The 22,534-nt window shown below is 37.1% G+C and overlaps 1 protein-coding gene and 1 long non-coding RNA gene across 2 annotated transcripts; one reads left to right on the forward strand and one right to left on the reverse strand.

Moving 5' to 3' along the window:
* Positions 1–171: 171 nt before the first annotated feature.
* On the forward strand, positions 172–22,276 carry zgc:154142 (uncharacterized protein LOC555481 homolog). Its single transcript, XM_058770396.1, has 20 exons — positions 172–298; positions 1,255–1,391; positions 1,722–1,815; positions 3,534–3,674; positions 3,984–4,081; positions 5,679–5,805; positions 5,912–6,136; positions 7,542–7,763; positions 11,169–11,309; positions 13,271–13,507; positions 13,709–13,894; positions 16,170–16,279; positions 17,241–17,341; positions 17,494–17,771; positions 18,796–18,959; positions 19,521–19,704; positions 19,805–20,023; positions 20,145–20,282; positions 21,799–22,023; positions 22,125–22,276. Exons 1-20 carry the CDS (start codon positions 172–174, stop codon positions 22,271–22,273), a joined length of 3,303 nt encoding a protein of 1,100 aa, XP_058626379.1. The 3' UTR covers positions 22,274–22,276.
* On the reverse strand, positions 1,735–5,848 carry LOC131537141 (uncharacterized). The gene is made up of 3 exons (XR_009270183.1): positions 5,695–5,848; positions 2,098–2,193; positions 1,735–1,868 (listed from the first exon to the last, which is right to left on the reverse strand). It is a non-coding gene; the product is annotated as an uncharacterized LOC131537141 (long non-coding RNA).
* Positions 22,277–22,534: the final 258 nt, after the last annotated feature.

Consider the following 22,534-nt stretch of genomic DNA (forward strand, 5'->3'; position numbering starts at 1 on the left):
TTTGTGGAGTTGTACAGCAAACCCATTTGAGAGTAAAGTACAGCTCTACAAAGGTCAACACAACGTTATAAATATTAGACCATCCGCGAAGAGAATGCTACTCAGTCAGCTTCGGCTGAAGTCCCCATTTATCTGTTTCTCGCCGAAGAACCCTGAGGAACATCAGGACAGATGACGTCCAAGAAAGGTCTGACAACATTAGAGAAGAGCTTGATCTTCTTATTTGTAGCCCTGACTGCAGTCACTATTGGAATAGTTGTGGTGTTTGTCATTGAGAGGAACAACTCAAGTCCAAAAGGTGCGTTATTGCTGCTCCAAATCCGTATATATTTCAAGATAATTCGTTTTGTACACTTACACAGCTCTGACTTCCACTCAGATATAAATGTAGATAAAGCATCTCAGTGGTACTAAATAAAACAAAAGAAAATGTGTAATTATTTATGATTCTAAGGCCCTATAATGTCAAATCAATAGACTTGATCAATGCCACAAAGTTGTTTACTTGGCAAACAACTAGTCTAAAATGAATCTCTGCTGCTTAACATTCATGAAAAAGAGTTTGCTTTAGATTCAATGATTTCCTTGCACTCTTCTTTTGCCTTCAGATGCTGCTGCAGATGTTCATGATAAACTACAGCTATAAAACTAAAATAACTTTTGAAAGACTGAGGTTATTGAAAAACTTTAAATTACGCCAAAATTACTATATGTTCAGTTGAATCAGCTTCACTGGAATAACACAATTGTGAGATCTGTGGCATGCAATGCATACAATGCAGTATTTTTTCTCTGCAGAAAGCACTGGAAAGCGGCATATATATGTAAACTACGTAGTTAAACAGTATAATGCTCTCAAAAATAGCTCTTAGAAGCTTCCTGTAATCACTTTCTACTTCCAGAAGGACTTTTTCACTCTGGTGCACAATAATGAAAAAGTGAAATTACACCTCAAGTAAAATTTGTGGCAAAAGTTTCACTTTAAACTTACAATGCTTATATGTTTCACATAATCATTACACTTAAGAGTATTTTTGCATCTCTTATGATAAACGCAGTGCATTATATACAGCTACTGGTACACACACATTATCCATTCCTTTCAAATCCAGTTACCACACTAAAACTGCATTATGTTTCATGAGGCTGAATCCATGAAATAGCTTCACCTGCAGGGTGCTGCTGAGGAAATGTAATCAATCTGTTTACACAGGCGATGTCAAATTCTATTCCTCGCTCTGTCTCTGTCCGCAGAGGATGAGATCGATACGGGATGTGGGAGTCTGCAGGAGCTGACGGCTTCCTCAGGGGAATTCTCCAGTGGGAATTACCCCAGCAGCTATAACAATGGCATGAGCTGCAGTTGGCATATCACAGTAGAAGCCAATAAGGTACTGGATGACACTTACCTCAGCTCATTAGCCTTAGCTGCTCATTAGGACACTGTGAGGTTTAAATGACCTACATGCTTTGGTTTCTGAAAGCACCTTCCACACATAGGGCTTCAAGTAGAGACTCAAAGTCTTAAAACCATTATCATATTTTAGTTTTTCATGTTATATGTGCTGTTTGATTTTGCATTAGATTTTCAAGGTATGAAATACCTTATTGTAAGTTTTAATTGTGCCTTTAATCCATTACAAAGTAATGGGACACCATTTGTACCTAATTTGTGGAAAGTGACAAACAGCAAAATGAGTTCTCTTGGTTTCTTCCTCCAGGTGATCCATCTCTGGTTTGAAGACTTCTCTATACAGGACTCCAATACGTGTGAGGCCGACTTTATCACTCTCAAGGATGAACTGGGCATTATTGGTGAGTCTTGTGCAGTGGCTGGTCATCATTTTGGCAAAAACCATTTCTGTTCCCTGCAGAGAGTCAGGAAAAAAAATCACTGTAATTTAATTACCATGAGCGCAGAAGCGATCTGCCTGCATTTATTCCAGAGGGCATGAGGCAATTAACTTCTGACAGATTGACTGAATGTTACTGGTCACCATTTTTTGGCTGTTGGGCCATTGCTTATGCTGAGCATGTCTGACAAATTTTCAGTTTGAATGAGAGGACGCACAACAAAACTGAGATTGGCCACTCTACCTAAAGCAAAAGCGATGTATTTCCCTGGATATTTTAGTCCAGCAGTTCTCAACTGGTGGGTCACAACCAGCTCAGCACACAGATGAAGACTATAAGCTGTAATGCAGGCAAAAACATTTCACAAATGCTTATAGATCAATAAAATAATTTGGTCAACATGATCTCAAGACATTGGGGATGCAATATATGTGACCCTGGACCACAAAACCAGTCTTAAGTGTCAAATTTTCAAAATTGAGATTTATACATCATCTGAAAGCTGATATAAATAAGCTTTCCATTGATGTATGGTTTGTTGGGATCTGACAATATTTGGCCGAGATACAACTATATGAAAATCTGGAATCTGAGGGTGCAAAAAAATCAAAATACTGAGAAAATCGCCCTTTAAAGTTGTCCAAATGAAGTTCTTAGCAATGCTTTTGCTTTTACAAGTTTTTATATATTTACGGTAAGAAATTCACAAAATATCTTCATGGAACTTGATCTTTACTTAATATCCTAATGATTTTTGGCATGAAATAAAAATCGATAATTTTGACCCATACAGTGTATTTTTGGCTATTGCTAGAAATATACCCCTGCGACTTAAGACTGGTTTTGTGGTCCAGGGTCACATATATGATAGCAAAATAGAAACATGAGAAAATCTTTCTGTTGATATCAAAGGCTGAGTTGAATCAAAATCAGTGTTTTGACACAAATTTATCAGTCACTTTGTATGGACAGGAATTTTCCAATTGAGCCTGTGCCGTTTTTAGGGTTTATGGTGTAATATTAATAAATTACAATTACACAGTGTTTGATTTTAAGAACATTTGGGTTACACTTTATTTTACGGTGTCCTTGTTACAGTGTAATTATACATATATGTACCAAGTAATAGTAACTAATAACTTGTAATTACTATAGGGTTAGGATTAGGGTTATTGCATTTAATTATGCATAGTTTACTGTTATTACTACAGTAAGTACAACTTGTAACAAGGACACTAAAATAGTGTTACCAACATTTGTTTACTTTTGTTTTATTGCTATATGATTGATATTGTAATGGTTTCTTTTTGGATTATTCGGATTGGTTTTTTGGATTACTTTGGATTAGTCAATCTCATGAATAAAAGATATCAATCTATTTTAGACCCAAAATCAAAAGAAATTTACCATAATGCATCCAGACATTTTATTTTGGATTTTGTTGAATTATTCTCATTTCTAACATATCTAGTTGCCATAAAATACTACCATTCTAAAAAATAGAATATAATAAAAATGTAAATAAAATACAAATTATATATATATAGAGAGAGAATTTTCATAAAAAATTAGAAACAAATAATAAATGTAAAAATAATACAAAATATCATTACATCATTACATGTATATATATATATATATATATATATATTAATAATAATATTATGTTTCTTCTGCAGGGAAATACTGTGGCTATTCTTCACCTAAACCGATAGTATCCTTAGGAAACAGCCTTTTTGTGTATTTCGACACCAATGACAGATACACAGAGAGAGGATTCAAAGCCCTGTACCGTGCCGTGGCCCCTGAGACAACTTCAGGTAAAGACAATAGGCATTACATAATGACTTAATTACATAACAGTATTATTAACACGGTGGAAGAACATTTGAGATTTAACAATACACGTCTGCTGCGCCTTCCGTATCATCATTTAGTGACTGTATCTTACTCTGCCAGATACTGAGAGGCTGTTATATGTGTCTCGCTGCAGCTGACCTAGAAAGAGGCACAGCGCGTTAGTGTATGTGTGTGTGTGCGTAACTGGGGTGTATTGGGAGGGGGCCTGTCAGAATACCCTTTTGGTGTCTTTCTTTGCAGCTAAATCTCTCTCGTTCCCATGCTTCTAGAAATAGTTGGGGCTGGTGGCATTCTTCAAGGTGACCATGGGGAGCTGTTGACCCCCGGCTTTCCTTCGCAAAACTATGAGAACGGCGCGCTCTACCAGGTGCTTCCAATGATCAATATGACCTCTACACCTGCTCTTGATTTATCACAATCTGTCATTTTCCAGTTTGTTCTCTGGAGTCTGTATCTTTGTCCTTTTCCACCTACGATCCAATTGCTCTGAACACTGTGTTCAATATCGGCTGCCTTACTCATGCATAACCTTCACCATCAAAATGAATAACATGAAGATATTTGACTCATGTGTAAGTCCCTTTGTTTTTAAAACAGTAATGTAATCATCACTATAACTATTGCTCATACTTACAGTAAGAGATTAAGTTCCTCAATTTCTATGTTATACTATTCCAAGTGACAGGACTTGATTTTCGGTATATGATAAAACAGATTAAATGAATCTACAATGAAAAGGAATATTAGCCGTTTTCTAGTATTTTCAGTCATTTTTGTCAATGCGAATGAATCCGATCTGAAGTTCTGTTTATATGAACCCTAAATTTTGCAATCTGATGCACATTTTTGTTTGCAAGTCATTGCATTTAGAATATGAAAGTCACCACGACATCACTGCAAGTACTTAATTATTGTCGTTTTTGTCAAAAGAGGGTTTTTTCATCAACTATTTTATAAATATTCAGCCTCCTCCACTGCCCACCTTGTAAGACGTAAAAAAAACCTATGCACATTAGTGTGCATGGAATTTTTTAAACCGATTGACGGAGATGAAGGTTTTTTTTCCTATTGATTGGATTATTGCAGGTCTACACCACTCTTTATAAAATACTAAAGAAATTTAATTCAGATCAAGCTCAGTTGGATCGATTGAGGTGTTTACATTAAGCCTTTTCAATACGATTGAGCAATCAATCCAACTACAAAAGTATTATTTGGATGCATGGAAATGTAGCTACTGACGTTGGTTTCTTTTGACCGTGCCAGTATGTAATCACCTATCAACCATCCAGAACAGACTAGCAACCAATGCCCTTGCACCCATTCATAACATTCTAGCATCATGGCGGAGTGTTTTGCACATGCACATTTTCCTCACAACGTCAAAAAATATAGTTCCATCATGCTTTGACAAATTGTTATGAATAATGACTCCAGTGACACTCACATACACAGGAAATTGTGCAGTTTGTGTGGAGGATTTGATGATCAGTTTTGACATGAGGGGCTTTGATTGTGGAAGTCAGATTGCTGGAAGCTTCCTCACAGTGTGGCTCCATCTGGCAGGATATTTACCCACATCAGCTAATCTACAGCCAGCCTTCCAGCCTTCCTTGAAACTAACTAAAGATGCATGAGAAAGCACAATTTCAATCACCAGCCCTGTCAGCCCAGGTGAAAAACAAGTACACTTCCATAATGTACTTTAAGTTTATCTTAAGAAGTACTAAAGAATCATTTTTAGTACATCAAGTACAAAATTAGTGCGTGAAAATAGAGCACTTTAAGTACATTATGGAAGTGTACTTGTTTTTCATCTGGGAGGATACCAAAATTGCATTTGGATCAGTTTATGCATTGTACATGTGCAAAATCAAAATGCCAAAAATAGCAGTTTAGATACAATGTATTCTAGTTATTCAAAGGTGAGGATATAATATATTTCATTTGCATGGGTCGCCCAGTGGATGATAAGCGTACCTGATGGGGAAAAGGTCCGGCTAACATTCACAGCGTTTAACCTTGTCCCAGAATCATGTGGTGACTTTGTGGATATCTATGATGGCGCTTCAGATGGTGCAGCCCAACTGGGTGAGAACTGACATTTACTGAATCCAAAAAGCTTGCCTTTGTTCCTCGCCGAACATCTGTGCACTCATTTTTATCTGCCAAAAATGATAAATCTCAATTACTGTAGGTCGTTTCTGTGGAAACAGTCTCCCGGCTCCGGTGTTGTCTAGTGGCAGTAGTATGGTGGTACGTTTCAAGTCTGATTTGAGTGGGACTGCCAAAGGCTTCAGTGCTACCTATATAGTAGCTAGTGCCCCACCAGTTACAACCACTCCAACAACCACCACCAAGACCACGACTACTGGACCAACGATTACCACACCTGTTCAGACCCAAACACCTGCTCCTGAAGGTAAGTACAGTCAAACTGAATCAATGCATCACATACCTGATCATATTAAAGTACGGGGCTGTTGTTCACTGAACCTCCTGTAGTCTAATGACTTTCCACTGACAAGAATAAAAATTCTTTCCACAACTAAAGATGCATCTTACATAGGGGTGGTCGATATAATGGTAGGCACGACTAACCGGTAGAAATTTGTCAACTGGTAGAAATTTTGGGCTATAGTCTCTATCATGGTTACATGCTCATGAGACGTTGGACACGAAAAACGTATAATTTGCTCGCGCTGTTAAGCACTGAGGTTTAAAAACAAGTGATTTTAAGTCATTGAAATGCAATAAGCAGTGAAAGAGAACTAATTTCTCTATATGTGCACGCTGTCTGAGAATCGGGCGCACGTGAAGACCGCAGGAGTATTGAAAGGAGTTATTTTTGCCACTTTATAGGCCTTGAGCGGTTAAATACACACACTTGTATGTGTCAAAATGCGTCTTTACAGGTATCCTTGTAAACACAGTAATGTAGGTCTTAAGTTAAAGCACACAGCTGAGAAAGAAAACGTGTAACAGTATATTGCATCCGGTCAGCTCTTAAAGTGACAGCAGTCTAAGATTGTGAAGTCCACAATATGCAGTGTTTTACACATTTGATTATTTATTTATTTGTCCTTTTGCTTATTATTGTTTTTTTTTTTTAATTTAGGCTAGTATTATTTTTTTGTGATATTGACACTGGTGACAAGAATTATGGAATTTCTACGGTATCAAAAATGTTGACATCATAAAGACTTTATTTAAAGCAAATATAACTATCGTGATATATACATATATATATATATATATATATATATATATATATATATATATAGTTACCTTGAATTAAAATGACTATATTTGGTCATATCACCCACCCCTAATCTTACATCACAAGATCAAAGTTAATTTAATCAAGTAAATCAATATCTGTATCTACTTTGGGTTAATTTAATGAGATGTTGGCAAATATATGTGTAAATCTGAGCACAGTTTGAGACACTGTTGTGGATCTACTGGGGTATTTTTTCCCAGGATAAATATCTGTGAAGCTGGACACTTAAGCATAAGTCTCCATTTGCTCATAATTTAATTTAATTTTTGTCTAGGAAAAGCAGCTGAGGCATTTAAAGAGCTCTTTTGTGTGTTTTTCTTTAATGTGTGCATTGGGGTGTTGGAGGAATTTCTGTGGAGAATATAATTTAGTGCAACACTTGAACAAAATCAATTAAATCTACTCTGTTAACAAGCATTTAGCAGTGCCATGCATGACATGCTTTCTACCTTACGTGAAGCCAGATGATATTTAAACACTGCAAGGTCTGATGAATTTCTTTTGTGCATTATTGTTCCGACAATAACGCTTGCTCTCTGTTCAGACTCTGGCTGCGGGTCCCCTGGGAAGCTGTTCGGACGTAAAGGTCAGATAAACTCCAAGAACTATCCTCAGGCTTATCCTGCAAACTTGAGCTGCTCTTGGGACATCTCAGTGGATGAGGGCTTTCTTGTCAAACTGCACATCACTGATCTAGCCATCGTGGGTGAAGCAGGCCAATGCGGCAAAGATAAACTCATCGTCACCGATAATCAGCAGTCACTGGGTAAGATGCGACTCTGACAAGACAAAGGTACAGTGGTATGTTACTTGCCATTTCTTGGTGAAATTCAGAGTTGAAATGGTTTCAAAGTAAACTTTTATTCAGTGTATTTCTTTATGTTTAAATGGTGCTTGCAAACTTGCAAACACAAGGCCCAAGCCTCAAGTCAGCGAGTTTTCAAGGGTATTACCAGCCCGATCTCACGGCAATTCGTACATATTTTACGAGGTGGCTGATTCGTACGAATTCGTACGACCTCACTCGTACAAATTCATACGATTTAGCAAAAATCTAAAAAGTAAGAAGTATTTTATGAGCTGTCAATTCGTAGGAATTTGTACGAATGACCTACACCAAACCCCGCCCCTAAACCTACCCGTCACTGGGGTTTAGACAAATCGTCCAAATCGTACGAGTGAGGTTGTACGAATTCATACGAATTAGCCACCTCGTAAAATACGTACGAATTGGCCGTGGGATAGCGTTGGTATTACTCTCAGAAAACATAATCTAGTCTGTAATCCATAGTCTGCTCTAAACAATGTTGTGTTTAAATCCAAAAATCACCTCGTTTTTCAATTGCCCGAAACTGAATTATTAAAACTGGGCTTAATATTTGAACAGACTTGTCCTATTTATATGTGACACATCCTCCAGTAATTTAATTAGATGAAATGTGTCAAGCCAGCATAGCACTGTGCCAGAACGTGGCCTATCAGAGACGACCTTCGACTCTGTTTTGGGGCCCATAACTAACACTAAATGGCACCTCTGGCGCAGGAGTAGTTGGCGTTCTCATCGCTCTCTCTTATCCCTCGCACAAAGGGGCTGTAAAAACTGATTATCATCAGTTTCAGCGAGGCATGAGCCAGCAGGCGAGCATACTATAAATTACGGCTCCTTATTACTGAACATCAAACAGAGCTGTGAGCAGCCGATACGCTTATCTGCAGCAGCTTTTCAAGGACTGCACGCCAGATACTGTCAATAAGTCCCAGTGCAGGTTGAGGAAGAAAAAGTGTGAGGGAAAAGACCAAGAGTTTGGGATGTTTGAACTACAAGGAAGGACAAAAGGACAAGTGTTTCACTGGCTGTTTGCAGAGCACTGAACGTGTAGAGGAATAGTGCTCTCAAACAAAGTCACCTCATGTCATTCCAAAGTCGTCTGACTTACTTTCTTCCATGGGACAAAAAAGATTAATCACTCTTGTCTTTGCGATTTCAGTGAATGGGGAACAGAACTTTCAGATGTTAAAAAGTATAAATACGGTACATCAAACTATGTTTAAAATGGAAAAACAGATGAAAATTTAAGCTATAAATGCATGAAAAAAAGCAACCAGTAATTTCTTAAAAAAATTCCATGCAAGAAAGGGAAGTCAATGGAACAACATTTTCATGAAACCACTGAAATGCAATATAACTGCACACTGAAATTAATTTAATTAATAAAAACAAGTTTAGTTTTGGTCCACCAGCAGTCATGGATTTTACGGCTCATTTGTCTCGACACTGTGCCCTTACTTGGCATAAAAGTGTGTATGTGTGTGTGTGTGTGTTCTTCACATCACTTTCTTTATCCTGGCTGTCAAGACGAAGCGGTGTGGTAGTGTTAGCTCTGCTGACAGCCTGTGTTACCCTGAAGAGAGAAATAGTACAAACAGTTTGAACTGAAATGCATAACAAGCAATGTTAACCTCAGCTATACAGTGAATTCACATCTTAAAATGACTAAGTATGAAAAGCCCTCTAGAAGTGTTTATTTGCAGTACAAAGTAATTCGTCAGTTTCACATGCAGGTTTTTAACTTAATAAACAGCTTTGTGAGCGAATCATTTAAACTGAATCATGAACCGATTCAAACTGTTTGGCTAACTGACCCATTAGACCGGTTGAGTGAAAATAACTGACTCAGAATAGTGATTTATTCATAAATTCATATTCATTTATTCATAAAACTCACGTTTTTTCACGTTGGTAAAAAAAGTCATTATCATGAGATAAAAAATTCTAACATGAAAATTCTAACATCGAAAGTATGGGGTAAAAAGTCATAATTGTGACTTTAAAAAGTTATATTTGATATAAAAGTTTTATGAGATAAAAAAGTCATAATTAAAAGTCAATTATGACATGACAAATTTGTCACAATTCCTTGTCGAAATTATGACTTTTTCAAATAATTTCGACTTGTCATAATTTTGACTTTTAAATAATGTATGTCATAATTCGGATGTACCGGTAGTATGTCATAACTTCATAATTCCTTCCATAATTATGACTCCGTATCTCACAATTTCCACTTTTTATCTCATAATTATAATTTACCAAAACATTTTTCTTATCTTGCACAAATTGTCTTTCATAATTCATGTCATAATTATTACATAAAATAAGTTAAAGTATATATGACATTGAAAGTATTATGAGATAAAAAGTCATAATTATGAATTAAAAAGATAAAGGGTTGAATAATAAAAAAGTCATAATTGTGACAAAAAAAATCAATTATGACATGACAAAATTGTCAAAATTGTCTGTCTAAATGACTTTTTCTAATTTCAATCTGTGCCATCATTTTGACTTTTTAATCTCATAAAAATGATGTATGTCATAATTTGGATGTACTATGTCATAATTTTGACTTTTTTAGTCAATTCCACCTTTTATCACAAAATTATCATTTACAAAAGCATCTTTATTTATGCTGTGCAAATGGACTTCCATAAAAGACCCTTTTAATCAGTGTTGGGTGTAACTAATTACTAAGTAATTAGTTACTATAATTTAATTTACTTTTCCCTTTACTTCTTATGTAATTGAACTTAATACTGTGTATAGACTGTAGAACATTTATACACAATACAATAGTGGATTTAACATCAAAATTTAAAGTCTAACCTTAAAATGCATGCTTTTTATATACCTTTCTCACTTTAAATCACTTTAGTGTCCAATTCTCACTAACTAGTTGGTTACTAGCATGAATATTACTGGGATATGCTGACATTTCATGTCTGTCCTTGTTTCATTAAATTGTCGAGGTTGATATAGGATTTTGAAAGTAATTAGTAATAAGTAATTAAATACTTTTTGGAGAGAGTCATTTGTACAGTAATCTAATTACACTGTTGAAGATGTAATTAGTAACTAGTAATTAATTACTTGAGTAACTTACCCAACACTGCTTTTAATGTACAGTACCAAGTGCCAGGAAACTTCTTTCTAAGTGTCTTATGTAAAACTAAATTAGAACTATTGATGTCTTGTTGATGCAAGAAACTTTGACTAACCTTGTACCGTAGGTGGCCTTGAGTACAAATGATGCAAAACCATGTCAATGTGCTGACTTTGGGCCAGGAGATGGAGAGTGGTGCAGGAACTTTCTCTTTTATCTCTTTCTCTCAGGCACACACTGCGGGTTTGCTCTTCCCCCGGTACTTATCAGTGTCAGTAACAACATGTCGCTAAGTTTCCAGTCAGACGCTCGGCTAGCCGACCGCGGCTTCTCTGCCACATGGGAAGCTGTGTATCCAGAGGACCTTTCTGGTAAAACACCTTGCAAACTTATAAAGACATCTATCCACTCACACCTACACACACATACACACACCTTGGATGAATCCTGCTGATGTGGCTGTGAGCCAACAGCCATCAGCAACCCTGTGTGTCTTGCAAAATTTTCTATGCGTGTGTCCCCTATGGATATTTTGAAGTCAAGGTAATGAGGGTAGAATAGCAATGCAGAATAACCGTAGGAAACAGTGTCATAAACGCACAGTCACCATCATTTAACCGTCCCGTTTTAACAGTATTTCAATAATATTTGAGAAATTTCATTCTAAATCTGTTGCACATTCACAAGCTGGAATAGTGCCAAATTGCTCAAATAAATGTACTGGCTGACACAGTGGCACTTGAAAGAGCTATATTTCACAGTAAATATACAGATTCTTGGATTTATGAAAAACATTTCCCCCTTCACCAGATGCTACACCCCTAAAAAAGAGAGGAAACCATCTGTAGTCATGCTGATTGACGCCTACATTAACATGCATTGCAAGCGCTCGCAGTTAAAGCTTGTCTCTGTGACATATTCTCCTTAGATTCACAGTAAATTCTGCCTGCAGCTTCCTTCTGCCTGTGCTGTGCAGCCAACCAGAAATGAACAAAAAGAAGGCCTTATAGAACATTTTATACCATATTTCTTTGCATTTTAATAACCTTTCATGCTTTTCATATAATACAAAAATATGATAAACAAAAGAAATACTCATTTTTCTGTGATCGTCCTGCACATGTTTTTTTGTGCATATTGTATAAGAGATTTGTTCATATGGCAAAAGATATCAGTCTAGCGCATACTTAGATAAAACATTATTGCTTCCGGTCCCACTTTATATTAGGTGGCCTTAACTACTATGTACTTACATTTAAATTAATCATTTGATACAATGCACTTATTGTATACATACATGATTTTACATTGTACTTATATTTTTAAAAATACCTATATGTAGTTACATCTGTAATTAATTTATGTAATTACATTTATAATTACACTGTTGACCCATCCCTTACACCTTAACCCACCCTTAAACCTACCCATACCACCAAACCTGTCCCTAACCTTACCCGTATCCCACCTCAATAGCAGCAAAAGTGTGTTGCAATACAGTATGAACACAATAAGTACATTGTACTTATTTTTTGATGTAAGTACATAGTAGTTAAGGCCACCTAATATAAAGTGTGACCTTGCTTCCTATTGAAAAAAACAATGAAAGCCTGTAAAAAGTCATAAATATGGCATAAAAAGTTGGATTTGTTTACATCACTCATGACTTTCTCTAATCATTTTAAATAATTACAAATAATATTTTTTTTTTTTTAATAATAAAAATTATATTCGTTCTCTAATCATTTTAAATAACTACTAATAATTTTATTTTCATATTTTTCTAAAGTAAAAATACTATTCTTTCTTTAATCATTTAAAATAATTACAAATAATTGTATTTTCATATTCATCCATAAAACAAAAATACGAGGGACAAAATAAATCTTCACATTGCTTGTGATTAGTGATTGTCTGATCTTATATTGATTTTGCAAGTAGACCAAAATGAGCAAGTTGCAGACATGTTTACCACATATACGTTTTTTACCGACAAAATTATGATGCTTTTGGAAAAAGCAGTGCGCTGTTTGTCAGAAATATGTAAGGAAAAACATATAAATTGCAATTACATCGAAAATATATATTACTAAAAAAACTTATGCCATTGGCAAGTATAGCAAAAAGTTATTTTTGGACCCTGGTGACATGCGGTTTGTCCTGGACCTGGGGCTAAAACCTGAGATGCCATGTACCAGCTGACTTCTGTTATAATAGCAAGACACAATTTTCTGACATTTTGCTTGGTTGGAACAATTCTACCTTTAACTGTCACATTTGATAGCCGTTACTCTGTCCGAAGGCACCAAACCTCACTTATGATGTCCTGCAGATATCCAGGGATGTGGAGGCTTCTCACAGGAGGAGACAGGCATCATCAAGTCTCAAAACTGGCCCACGAACTATCCAGCTAACAGCATGTGTCTGTGGACCATACACGTTCCCAAGGGGAAGACCATTAAATTGACATTCACTCATTTTGACGTGGAAGAGGCTGGCATCCTTTTCGGCCAGTGCAATGACAACGTGGTAGTCTACGACGGAACACAACCCGGAGCGAAAAAATACGGTGAGTGAGGACAAGGATGTTATTGAATGGGTTTTCAAGGGCGCCTGTTTATGAGGCCCTTTAAATCAGATAAAACTGTGACATATTTATAACCTTCATGCATTCAAACCAGACATATGTTCATAATATACTGTCCACTAAAATAGTATGGCTTCCATGCTTTTAAGGTCTATATATTCAAATAAATGTACTTTCTCACAGGCCCCTTTTGCGGCTCCAAAATGCCTGCTGTCATCGAAAGCACAACAAATGAACTTGTGATACGTTTCTTTGCCGACTTTTTCATTGAGGCCAAAGGTTTTCGTGCGCACTGGACTACCGATTCCACCTTACCGCCTCCAACTGAGCCTCCGGTGCTGCCCAACCCTTGGGATGACATCAAGATAGGTATGTTCCAGCAAATTAATATAAATCAAGAGCTAATAACCCTAACCAGACATTGCACGTCAAATCAGTCAAGTCAATGTACAGTATAGCCATAGACATTGTTTCTAAGCAGCTTTACAGAAAATCATGATGTTTATATTTATTATATCTTAATATCTTCACACCATTTAGTCACATTTAGCAGATAAGAGCTGGTCGATAAGATTGCTTACATTTTTCAATAAAAGCAATCAAGTGGTTGAGGTTTGCTATATACTGTATATATCACTCTAGGTGAATGTATCCAACTTATAAAGAGCTGTATAATAGTTGCTGTATAGTATATACATCACTCTCTTTGGTTGTACTGTATGTATACAGATAAAGTTGAATATAATGTATATATACAACTATATACAGGTGCATCTCAATAAATTAGAATGTTGTGGAAAAGTTCATTTATTTCAGTAATTCAACTCAAACTGTGAAACTCGTGTATTAAATAAATTCAATGCACACAGACTGAAGTAATTTAAGTCTTTGGTTCTTTTAATTGTGATGATTTTGGCTCACATTTAACAAAAACCCACCAATTCACTATCTCAACAAATTAGAATACTTCAGAAGACCAATAAAAAAACATTTTTAGTAAATTGTTGGCCTTCTGGAAAGTATGTTTACTGTATATGTACTCAATACTTGGTAGGGGCTCCTTTTGCTTTAATTACTGCCTCAATTTGGCATGGCATGGAGGTGATCAGTTTGTGGCACTGCTGAGGTGGGATGGAAGACCAGGTTTCTTTGACAGTGGCCTTCAGCTCATTTGCATTTTTTGGTCTCTTGTTTCTCATTTTCCTCTTGACAATACCCTAGATTCTCTATGGGGTTCAGGTCTGGTGAGTTTGCTGGCCAGTCAAGCACACCAACACCATGGTCATTTAACCAACTTTGGGTGCTTTTGGCAGTGTGGGCAGGTGTCAAATCCTGCTGGAAAATCAAATCAGCATCTTTAAAAAGCTGGTCAGCAGAAGGAAGCATGAAGTGCTCCAAAATGTCTTGGTAAACGGGTGCAGTGACTTTGGTTTTCAAAAAACACAATGGACCAACACCAGCAGATGACATTGCACCCCAAATCATCACAGATTGTGGAAACTTAACACTGGACTTCAAGCAACTTGGGCTATTTGCTTCTCCCCCCTTCCTCCAGACTCTAGGACCTTGGTTTCCAAATGAAATACAAAACTTGCTCTCATCTGAAAAGAGGACTTTGGACCACTGGGCAACAGTCCAGTTCTTCTTCTCCTTAGCCCAGGTAAGACGCCTCTGATGTTGTCTGTGGTTCAGGAGTGGCTTAACAAGAGGAATACGACAACTGTAGACAAATTCCTTGAGTGTGTGGTGGCTCTAGTTGCCTTGACCCCAGCCTCAGTCCATTCCTTGTGAAGTTCACCCAAATTCTTGAATCAATTTTGCTTGTCAATCCTCATAAGGCTGCGGTTCTCTTGGTTGGTTGCGCATCTTTTTCTTCCACACTTTTTCCTTCCACTCAACTTTCTGTTAACATGCTTGGATACAGCACTCTGTGAACAGCCAGCTTCTTTGGCAATGAATGTTTGTGGCTTACCCTCCTTGTGAAGGCTGTCTTCTGGACAACTGTCAGATCAGCAGTCTTCCCCATTATTGTGTAGCTTAGTGAACCAAACTGAGAGACCATTTTGAAGGCTCAGGAAACCTTTGCAGGTGTTTTGAGTTGATTAGCTGATTGGCATGTCACCATATTCTAATTTGTTGAGATAGTGAATTGGTGGGTTTTTGTTAAATGTGAAAAATGGGGGTTTTTGTGAATCTTTCAGTGATCTGTGAAACGTTTTTGTTCTTAAGAACCTTCCTTTTATCCTTTTTATAGACTATATATACTGTATGTATGCAGGTAAAGTATGGAGCTGTGCAGTAATAGTTTTACGTTTTAAAGTGTGTTGTATTGTCACATAGTTGTTGAACATGTCACATGTCAGAACTGCATAGCAATACTCAAAACCACCCAGAACACCCCAGCAACAACCTGAAAACCACCTACAAAGATTGCTAGGAGCAAAAACCCTGATATCATGCTCATCATTTTACAAGCACTGCTCAGATTTTCCAGTGCAGTACCAAAATATCCTTTGAAAACTAGTCTATTTTTTTTTCTGGGTAATTTAGAGCGAGGGTTATTCACAGCTGAAATCATTCCGCATGTTAGAAATCTCTGCAGATAAAAGCCTTCACCTGAATGCTGAGCCCTCTTCTTTCACAGACTGGCCTGAGAGCTGCGGGAAGCCCACGATCCCTCCGGATGTCAACACTCGCATAGTGAACGGAGAACCTGCCAAAGCTCACTCCTGGCCGTGGCAAGTATCCATGCAGGTACAGTTAAGCCTTCATCTGATCTCACACCTTACCCCGAAGAGATTTCAGCTATCTTATATTACAGGAAAGTTAATGTTTGTCATTTTATCTTATTAAAGATAAAATTCTGTTTATCCAAAGCTAATGAAATGTGAAATGAACAATGATATTACCAGGGTGAGTGTGCTTGAGGTCAGTTATTAGTTAAACTTGCTGCTATTATCATTATGATAATTATCTGTGTTTGCTAAGGGAAGCATCAATATTAATATACTTAGGACTAGGGATTTGAACAAACCTCTAACCCTTACTATTATATGTTTTATATATACAGGTGCTGGTCATATAATTAGAATATCATCAAAAAGTTGATTTATTTCACTAATTCCATTCAAAAAGTGAAACTTGTATATTATATTCATTCATTACACACAGACTGATATATTTCAAATGTTTATTTCTTTTAATTTTGATGATTAGAGCTTACAGCTCATGAAAGTCAAAAATCAGTATCTCAAAATATTAGAATATTACTTAAGACCAATACAAAGAAAGGATTTTTAGAAATCTTGGCCAACTGAAAAGTATGAAAATGAAAAGTATGAGCATGTACAGCACTCAATACTTAGCTGGGGCTCCTTTCATTTTCATACTTTTCAGTTGGCCAAGATTTCTAAAAATCCTTTCTTTGTATTGGTCTTAAGTAATATTCTAATATTTTGAGATACTGATTTTGACTTTCATGAGCTGTAAGCTAATCATCAAAATTAAAAGAAATAAACATTTGAAATATATCAGTCTGTGTAATGAATGAATATAATATACAAGTTTCACTTTTTGAATGGAATTAGTGAAATAAATCAACTTTTTGATGATATTCTAATTATATGACCAGCACCTGTATATATATATAAAATGCATAACTCATGCTGCATCAAAAAATGCAGAAATATAATTTTTATTCTCATTTTTGTTAAAGGTTTGGCGTGACTCTGAGCCTTCACCCAAATTCGGTCATACATGTGGAGGAACTCTCATCCATAAGAACTGGGTCCTGACAGCTGCTCACTGCTTCATCAGGTTATACACACACACACACACACACACACACACACATATACTTTGTATATGATCTCTAATGGAGTATTTTTGTGTCTGGGTCTCAATCATCATGTGATCACACTGTGTACTTGTGTGTGTTGTGTGTGTGTGTGTGTGTGAACTTTTATCAGGTATGCCGATGAGCTGCATCGCTGGAAGATGTGTCTGGGGAAACACAACCTGACCTTCTCTGAGCCGACTGAGCAGTGTTTTAACGTGCTTGGCATCTATCGTCATGAGGGCTTCCAGTACCCGACTGTGCCAACTGTGGAGTTCGACATCGCCCTGGTGCGACTGGATGGAGAGGTGGCGCCCAGCGACTACATAGATTTCGCCTGTCTGCCTTCATTTGAGGAGGTCCTGCCCGGAGGGAAAAAATGCTACGCCACTGGCTGGGGAGATGAAACAGGTTAGGTTATGGTTCTGTGTTGTCCAGCCACTGAATTATAGTGATAGAAAAATGATAGTTCTGTGGTGGTTTTGCAATACTGCTGTAATTATGCAGTATACATATATAAATAGATGAAAGAAACTGAAAGAACTTGTTGGTGCTTTTTGCACCAAGTCATGTAAACTTTGGACTTCCTCTTTATGGGTAGCTGACATCAGGAGGTCACAAAAAAAAATCTTTTGATGGTCATTAAAAATAGCTGTCTGTTTTTATTATTATTTTTATAATAAATAAAAAAAACTATATTTTTAGATAGTAATAATAATAAACCTAAAAGTATAAAATTTGTTTTTGTTAATTGAAATAAATCTGAAATCAGTGTATTTTTGGATTGTTTATATATAACTATACAATTTATTAGTATTTCAAATGCATTTTTATTTTTTGTTTTCATTTTTAATTTGAATAATTGTGCTATGTGCTTATTTTTTGTTTTTATTTAATGCATTTTTAAGTCATATAGCATATAGCATATACTAACAGAACTATGCAAAATGTAAATAGCTAATTTTTCATTATATTGTATTATAAATAGATGTTTTGTCAGTGATGGATTTTCGGTGGCATCTTAACAGTGCGTCTCTCTGCGACAAGCAGCTAATGTTATAGAGTGATCGGTCTCATGGCATTATTTCTGCTCAAGCGAGTGGCTCAAAATATCATGCTTTTACTTTTTCGGCAGCCCCATCTGATTTAATTTATAAACATGTTTGCCCTGATGTATAAAAACATGCAATAAAAATATACAGATCCTATATATACAATATATACTCACTGGCCCACATACAGTACCTGACAGTCCTGATAGTCCCCAAAGACTCTGGAGCGATTGCGCCCTCTTCTGTGCAGTTATGATAATGCACCCTGAAATGAAGAATCATACTAGGTTAGATAAGAATCCATATTTACCTTTCAGCTACCTTTACCTCTGAGAGACAATAAGCAAAATAACTACTAATACATGAAGTCGTCTTGCCCACAGGTAACTCCACCGCTCCCAAAGTTGCTGAGGCATTGAACCAGGTGGCTCTGCCAGTAGTGCCGTATGACACCTGTAAACGCATGGACTATTGGTGGTTCCAGGTTAAGACCTCCATGATCTGCTGTGGCTACACTTTACCTGATGAGCTCAAGTCTGTATGTCAGGTATGGAGTGATTCTGAGATAAAATACAGTAAGCATCTGCTGTATTCAGCATGTATGATTTACATCTGTATTTTTTTGCAACATTTTCGAATGTTAGCATAATGACTGGATTGTTTGCAGCATCTTCACAGTGTTTCCAACTGTAATTTGAGCAGAGTGCCTTACTTCATTTCTAAATATGTCCCAATTAACTCTTTCCCCACCGGGTTAGGATCAATTCAGAACGATGATCAAAAAAGTTGCACAGTCCTATGCCACTTACTGGGTCGACATTTCATTCGGTAATATTAGGCAGCTTTAATTTATATACCGTTTAATGTTTGATGATCACATTATTTTATGCATCTGCTTATAGATGTGATCACTTGTTTCTGCTTCTTCTTTACCTGTGTTTGATCCAGACATTCAATACTCTATGTGCAATAGCGCCTCCCACTGTATAAAAGTGAAAACACAGAAAGCCGGAAAATTCTGTCAATGGCGGTGAAAGAGTTAAAGCAAAGCAACAAACATCAATCTACAAAAATGTTTGTTGCTCATAGCATTCATTTAATGTAATAGGGTGACTCAGGTGGACCCCTAGTATGCCAAGATGGCCCCTCGGCCACCTGGGAGGTGCACGGCATCACTAGTTTTGGTCCAATCGGCTGTGTCTTTGATAAGAAGCCCAGCGTCTTCACTCGTTCCTCTGCCTACCTGCCTTGGATTGAAAACATCATTCGCAAAGACATCTATGAACTCACCAGTACGTCCGCTTAGCATTACTGGACTGGAGAATCTTTTTCATTTTGGAATCAATTAAAGATTTTTGAGTGGGGTTTAAAACACATTCTTGTTTTCTCAAGGTTCTGGTTGTGGTGGACTAAAGGATCTGGCTGGAATGGAGGGCACGCTGGCATCAATGGATCATCCAGAGAGTTACAGTAACAGAGCTTCCTGCCAGTGGAATATCCGTGTGCCCACAGGGAAAAACGTCTACCTTCACTTTAGCAACTTCTCCATGGAGGAGACCACGCTGTGCCTTAATGACAAAGTCACTCTCAGCGATAGTGTCGGCACTCTGGGTACGTAGACGTATCCCATGTGGCTTCCCCATATATACTAATGTGCTCTCAGGTGGGCCACCGTAGTGTTTAGGGAATGTGGATGAGATATAATACACTGTGTACTCGACCTCTTTCTCAGGTACCTACTGCACATCTCCTCCGAGAGATCTAGTCACGGCTGGGGACACACTGACTGTCAGTTTCTCTTCCAATGACAAAATCGTGGACACAGGGTTCAGTGCCATTTGGAAAGCAGTGGATCCTGCTGACACAGAGGGTGAGTGAAAAAACTAGTGCCTTATGATTTCCGCAATGCAGAAAACATGTAATTTGCCAAATTTTGGATGAATAAATCAAAACGTGATATGGACTAGTGTCTGTGTCTGTATTAAGCCACAAACAAATGATTTAAAAACAAATCCTGTTCTGCGTGTCTCTGTGTGAATGAATGGTGCAGACGCAGAGTTTTGTTTACTACACACATACTGAAGCTTGAGTGATGTTTGTGCTGTTTTCAGCCTCTGCTGCCTCAACATATGAGTATATGAACACATGAACATGATCTCTAGAATTGCTCTGAGAGTCACTTCATGAGCATTTTACCGTTTATTTCGAGTAAAACTATCGTCATATCATATACAAACAGAAGGTCTTCACAGAAATATTACTTAATGTAATGATAGTACTACTACTACTAATAAAATTATTTTATAAAACATTATTTTCAAAGATATATTTAGCAGAATTTATTTTTAGCAAAGAACAAAAAAAACTTCAATACACACAAAAAAACAGAATCTAGAAAAATTAAAATGGAAAATTTGGAGAAAAAACAAAACAAAACAAATTTCATAGGGCCCTAAAAACACAACATTTCCTCACCATCTTTGTGAATAGCGTTCATGCCATGAGATACATTTATAGTTTCACATTTAGGCTATGGTCAGTGGCATTATTATTACTATTTATCATGCTTTAATTTTATTTGAACAAACCCCTAACACCAGAGCAACTGCATAGCAACTAACTAACAACTTAGAATATTTAGAACACCATAACAACATGCTGGCAAGTGCCTTGCACACCCTAACTACTCAGAACGCTGTAGAAACCACATAGCAACACCCTGGAAACCTTTTAGAACATCATATGAATTGACCCTTCGCCAAGACCTGGCCCCCCCTTTCTTTGTTACCGTTGCTATGTCCGACAAGCCATGGCGCTCTCACAATATAGTGAAAAATATGTTGCAGAGCAAAGACGACACTGACAACACACTGACAGGTGACAAGACAGAGCAAGTTACTTTATGTATGAAACAGTCTCCGCTTTCAAATTTTCAAACAGTAAATACCATTTCATGGCTCTTTAATGTGTTGTATATTGCTGTAGCTCCTCAGTTCAAGTAGCACGTGAAGTGATCATCTCTTACTCTTTACTAGTTATAGCATGAAATAAATATGAATGAACATCAGAAGGTATCTTGTTTCAACCACAGAAAGACGTCAATACACGCAATTTTCAAGTCCACCGACATTAATCTACTCCCCAGTTTAGTCTAGTTTGTTTGTCAGACAAAACTGGCACATTCGCCATTATGATTGGTCAGAACACCTGTCAATCAAACTCCCTGCAAAGGGTCAATTGCACAGCGCTGAACTAACAACCACTCAGAACACTGTAGCAACCGCATAGCAACCACTCAAAACACTCAGTATACAAGGATATAATCAAAATAACATCACATCTTCTCTTTTCCACACTTTGGACTACTTTTGTCTGTTCACCTCCAGCTACTGTTGGTTGCGGTGGGCACTTCACCAGTCAACAGGGGGAGCTCCGATCACCCAACTGGCCCAATGAGTACCCGAGCCAAGCGGTGTGCACCTGGACTATCTCCATTCCCTCAGCCACTGAAATCCATATCACCTTCACTCACTTTGAACTGCAGGCTGTTAATTTGCTGGGGCAGTGTGTGGATTACGTGGAGATCTTTGACGCTGCTGGGTCATTAAAAGGTTTGATTATGCTCTATAGCATAGTTAACGATGAAAGATTTCATTGGTTTTATAGTCAGCTGCGTTTTCCCATTGTCATTTTGCATTGTCTTCTTGTTTAGGAACATTTTGTGGCTCTAACCCACCATCTTTAACTGTCAACGGGGACAAGGCCACCATCCGCTTCCTCAGTAATGATGCTAATCAGAAAAAGGGTTTCCAAGGACACTGGACCACAAATTCTGGTGTTTTCTCTAAAGAACACTTCTAATGGGAAAGAGCTGTTGAGCAATTGGCTGTACAAATAGATTAAACAAAAAATCTTTTTACAGACTGTCAAAATCTACTGAGAAGCAAATAGACTGCTGTAATCCATAGAAACAACTTGAATCCAGGCACTCAAAAAGTGGATTTGCCATTGACATTTTGTCACATATGTTGAATTTTGGGGTAAAACCCATGTCCTAGGTTATATATTGTATTGACAACTCACCAATTAAATCTTTACCATTTTATATTCTGTATACCTTTA

The sequence above is a fragment of the Onychostoma macrolepis genome, chromosome 01 (genome assembly GCF_012432095.1).
Source record: "Onychostoma macrolepis isolate SWU-2019 chromosome 01, ASM1243209v1, whole genome shotgun sequence".
NCBI classification, from domain to species: domain Eukaryota; kingdom Metazoa; phylum Chordata; class Actinopteri; order Cypriniformes; family Cyprinidae; genus Onychostoma; species Onychostoma macrolepis.

Excerpts from the sequence above, each read along its gene's own strand:
- zgc:154142 (XM_058770396.1), top strand. The coding sequence starts at position 172 with ATGACGTCCAAGAAAGGTCTGACAACATTAGAGAAGAGCTTGATCTTC. Across the intron at positions 11,310-13,270 it reads GTATCCAGAGGACCTTTCTG|ATATCCAGGGATGTGGAGGC; the intron begins GTAAAACACCTT and ends GATGTCCTGCAG. Across the intron at positions 13,895-16,169 it reads TTGGGATGACATCAAGATAG|ACTGGCCTGAGAGCTGCGGG; the intron begins GTATGTTCCAGC and ends CTTCTTTCACAG.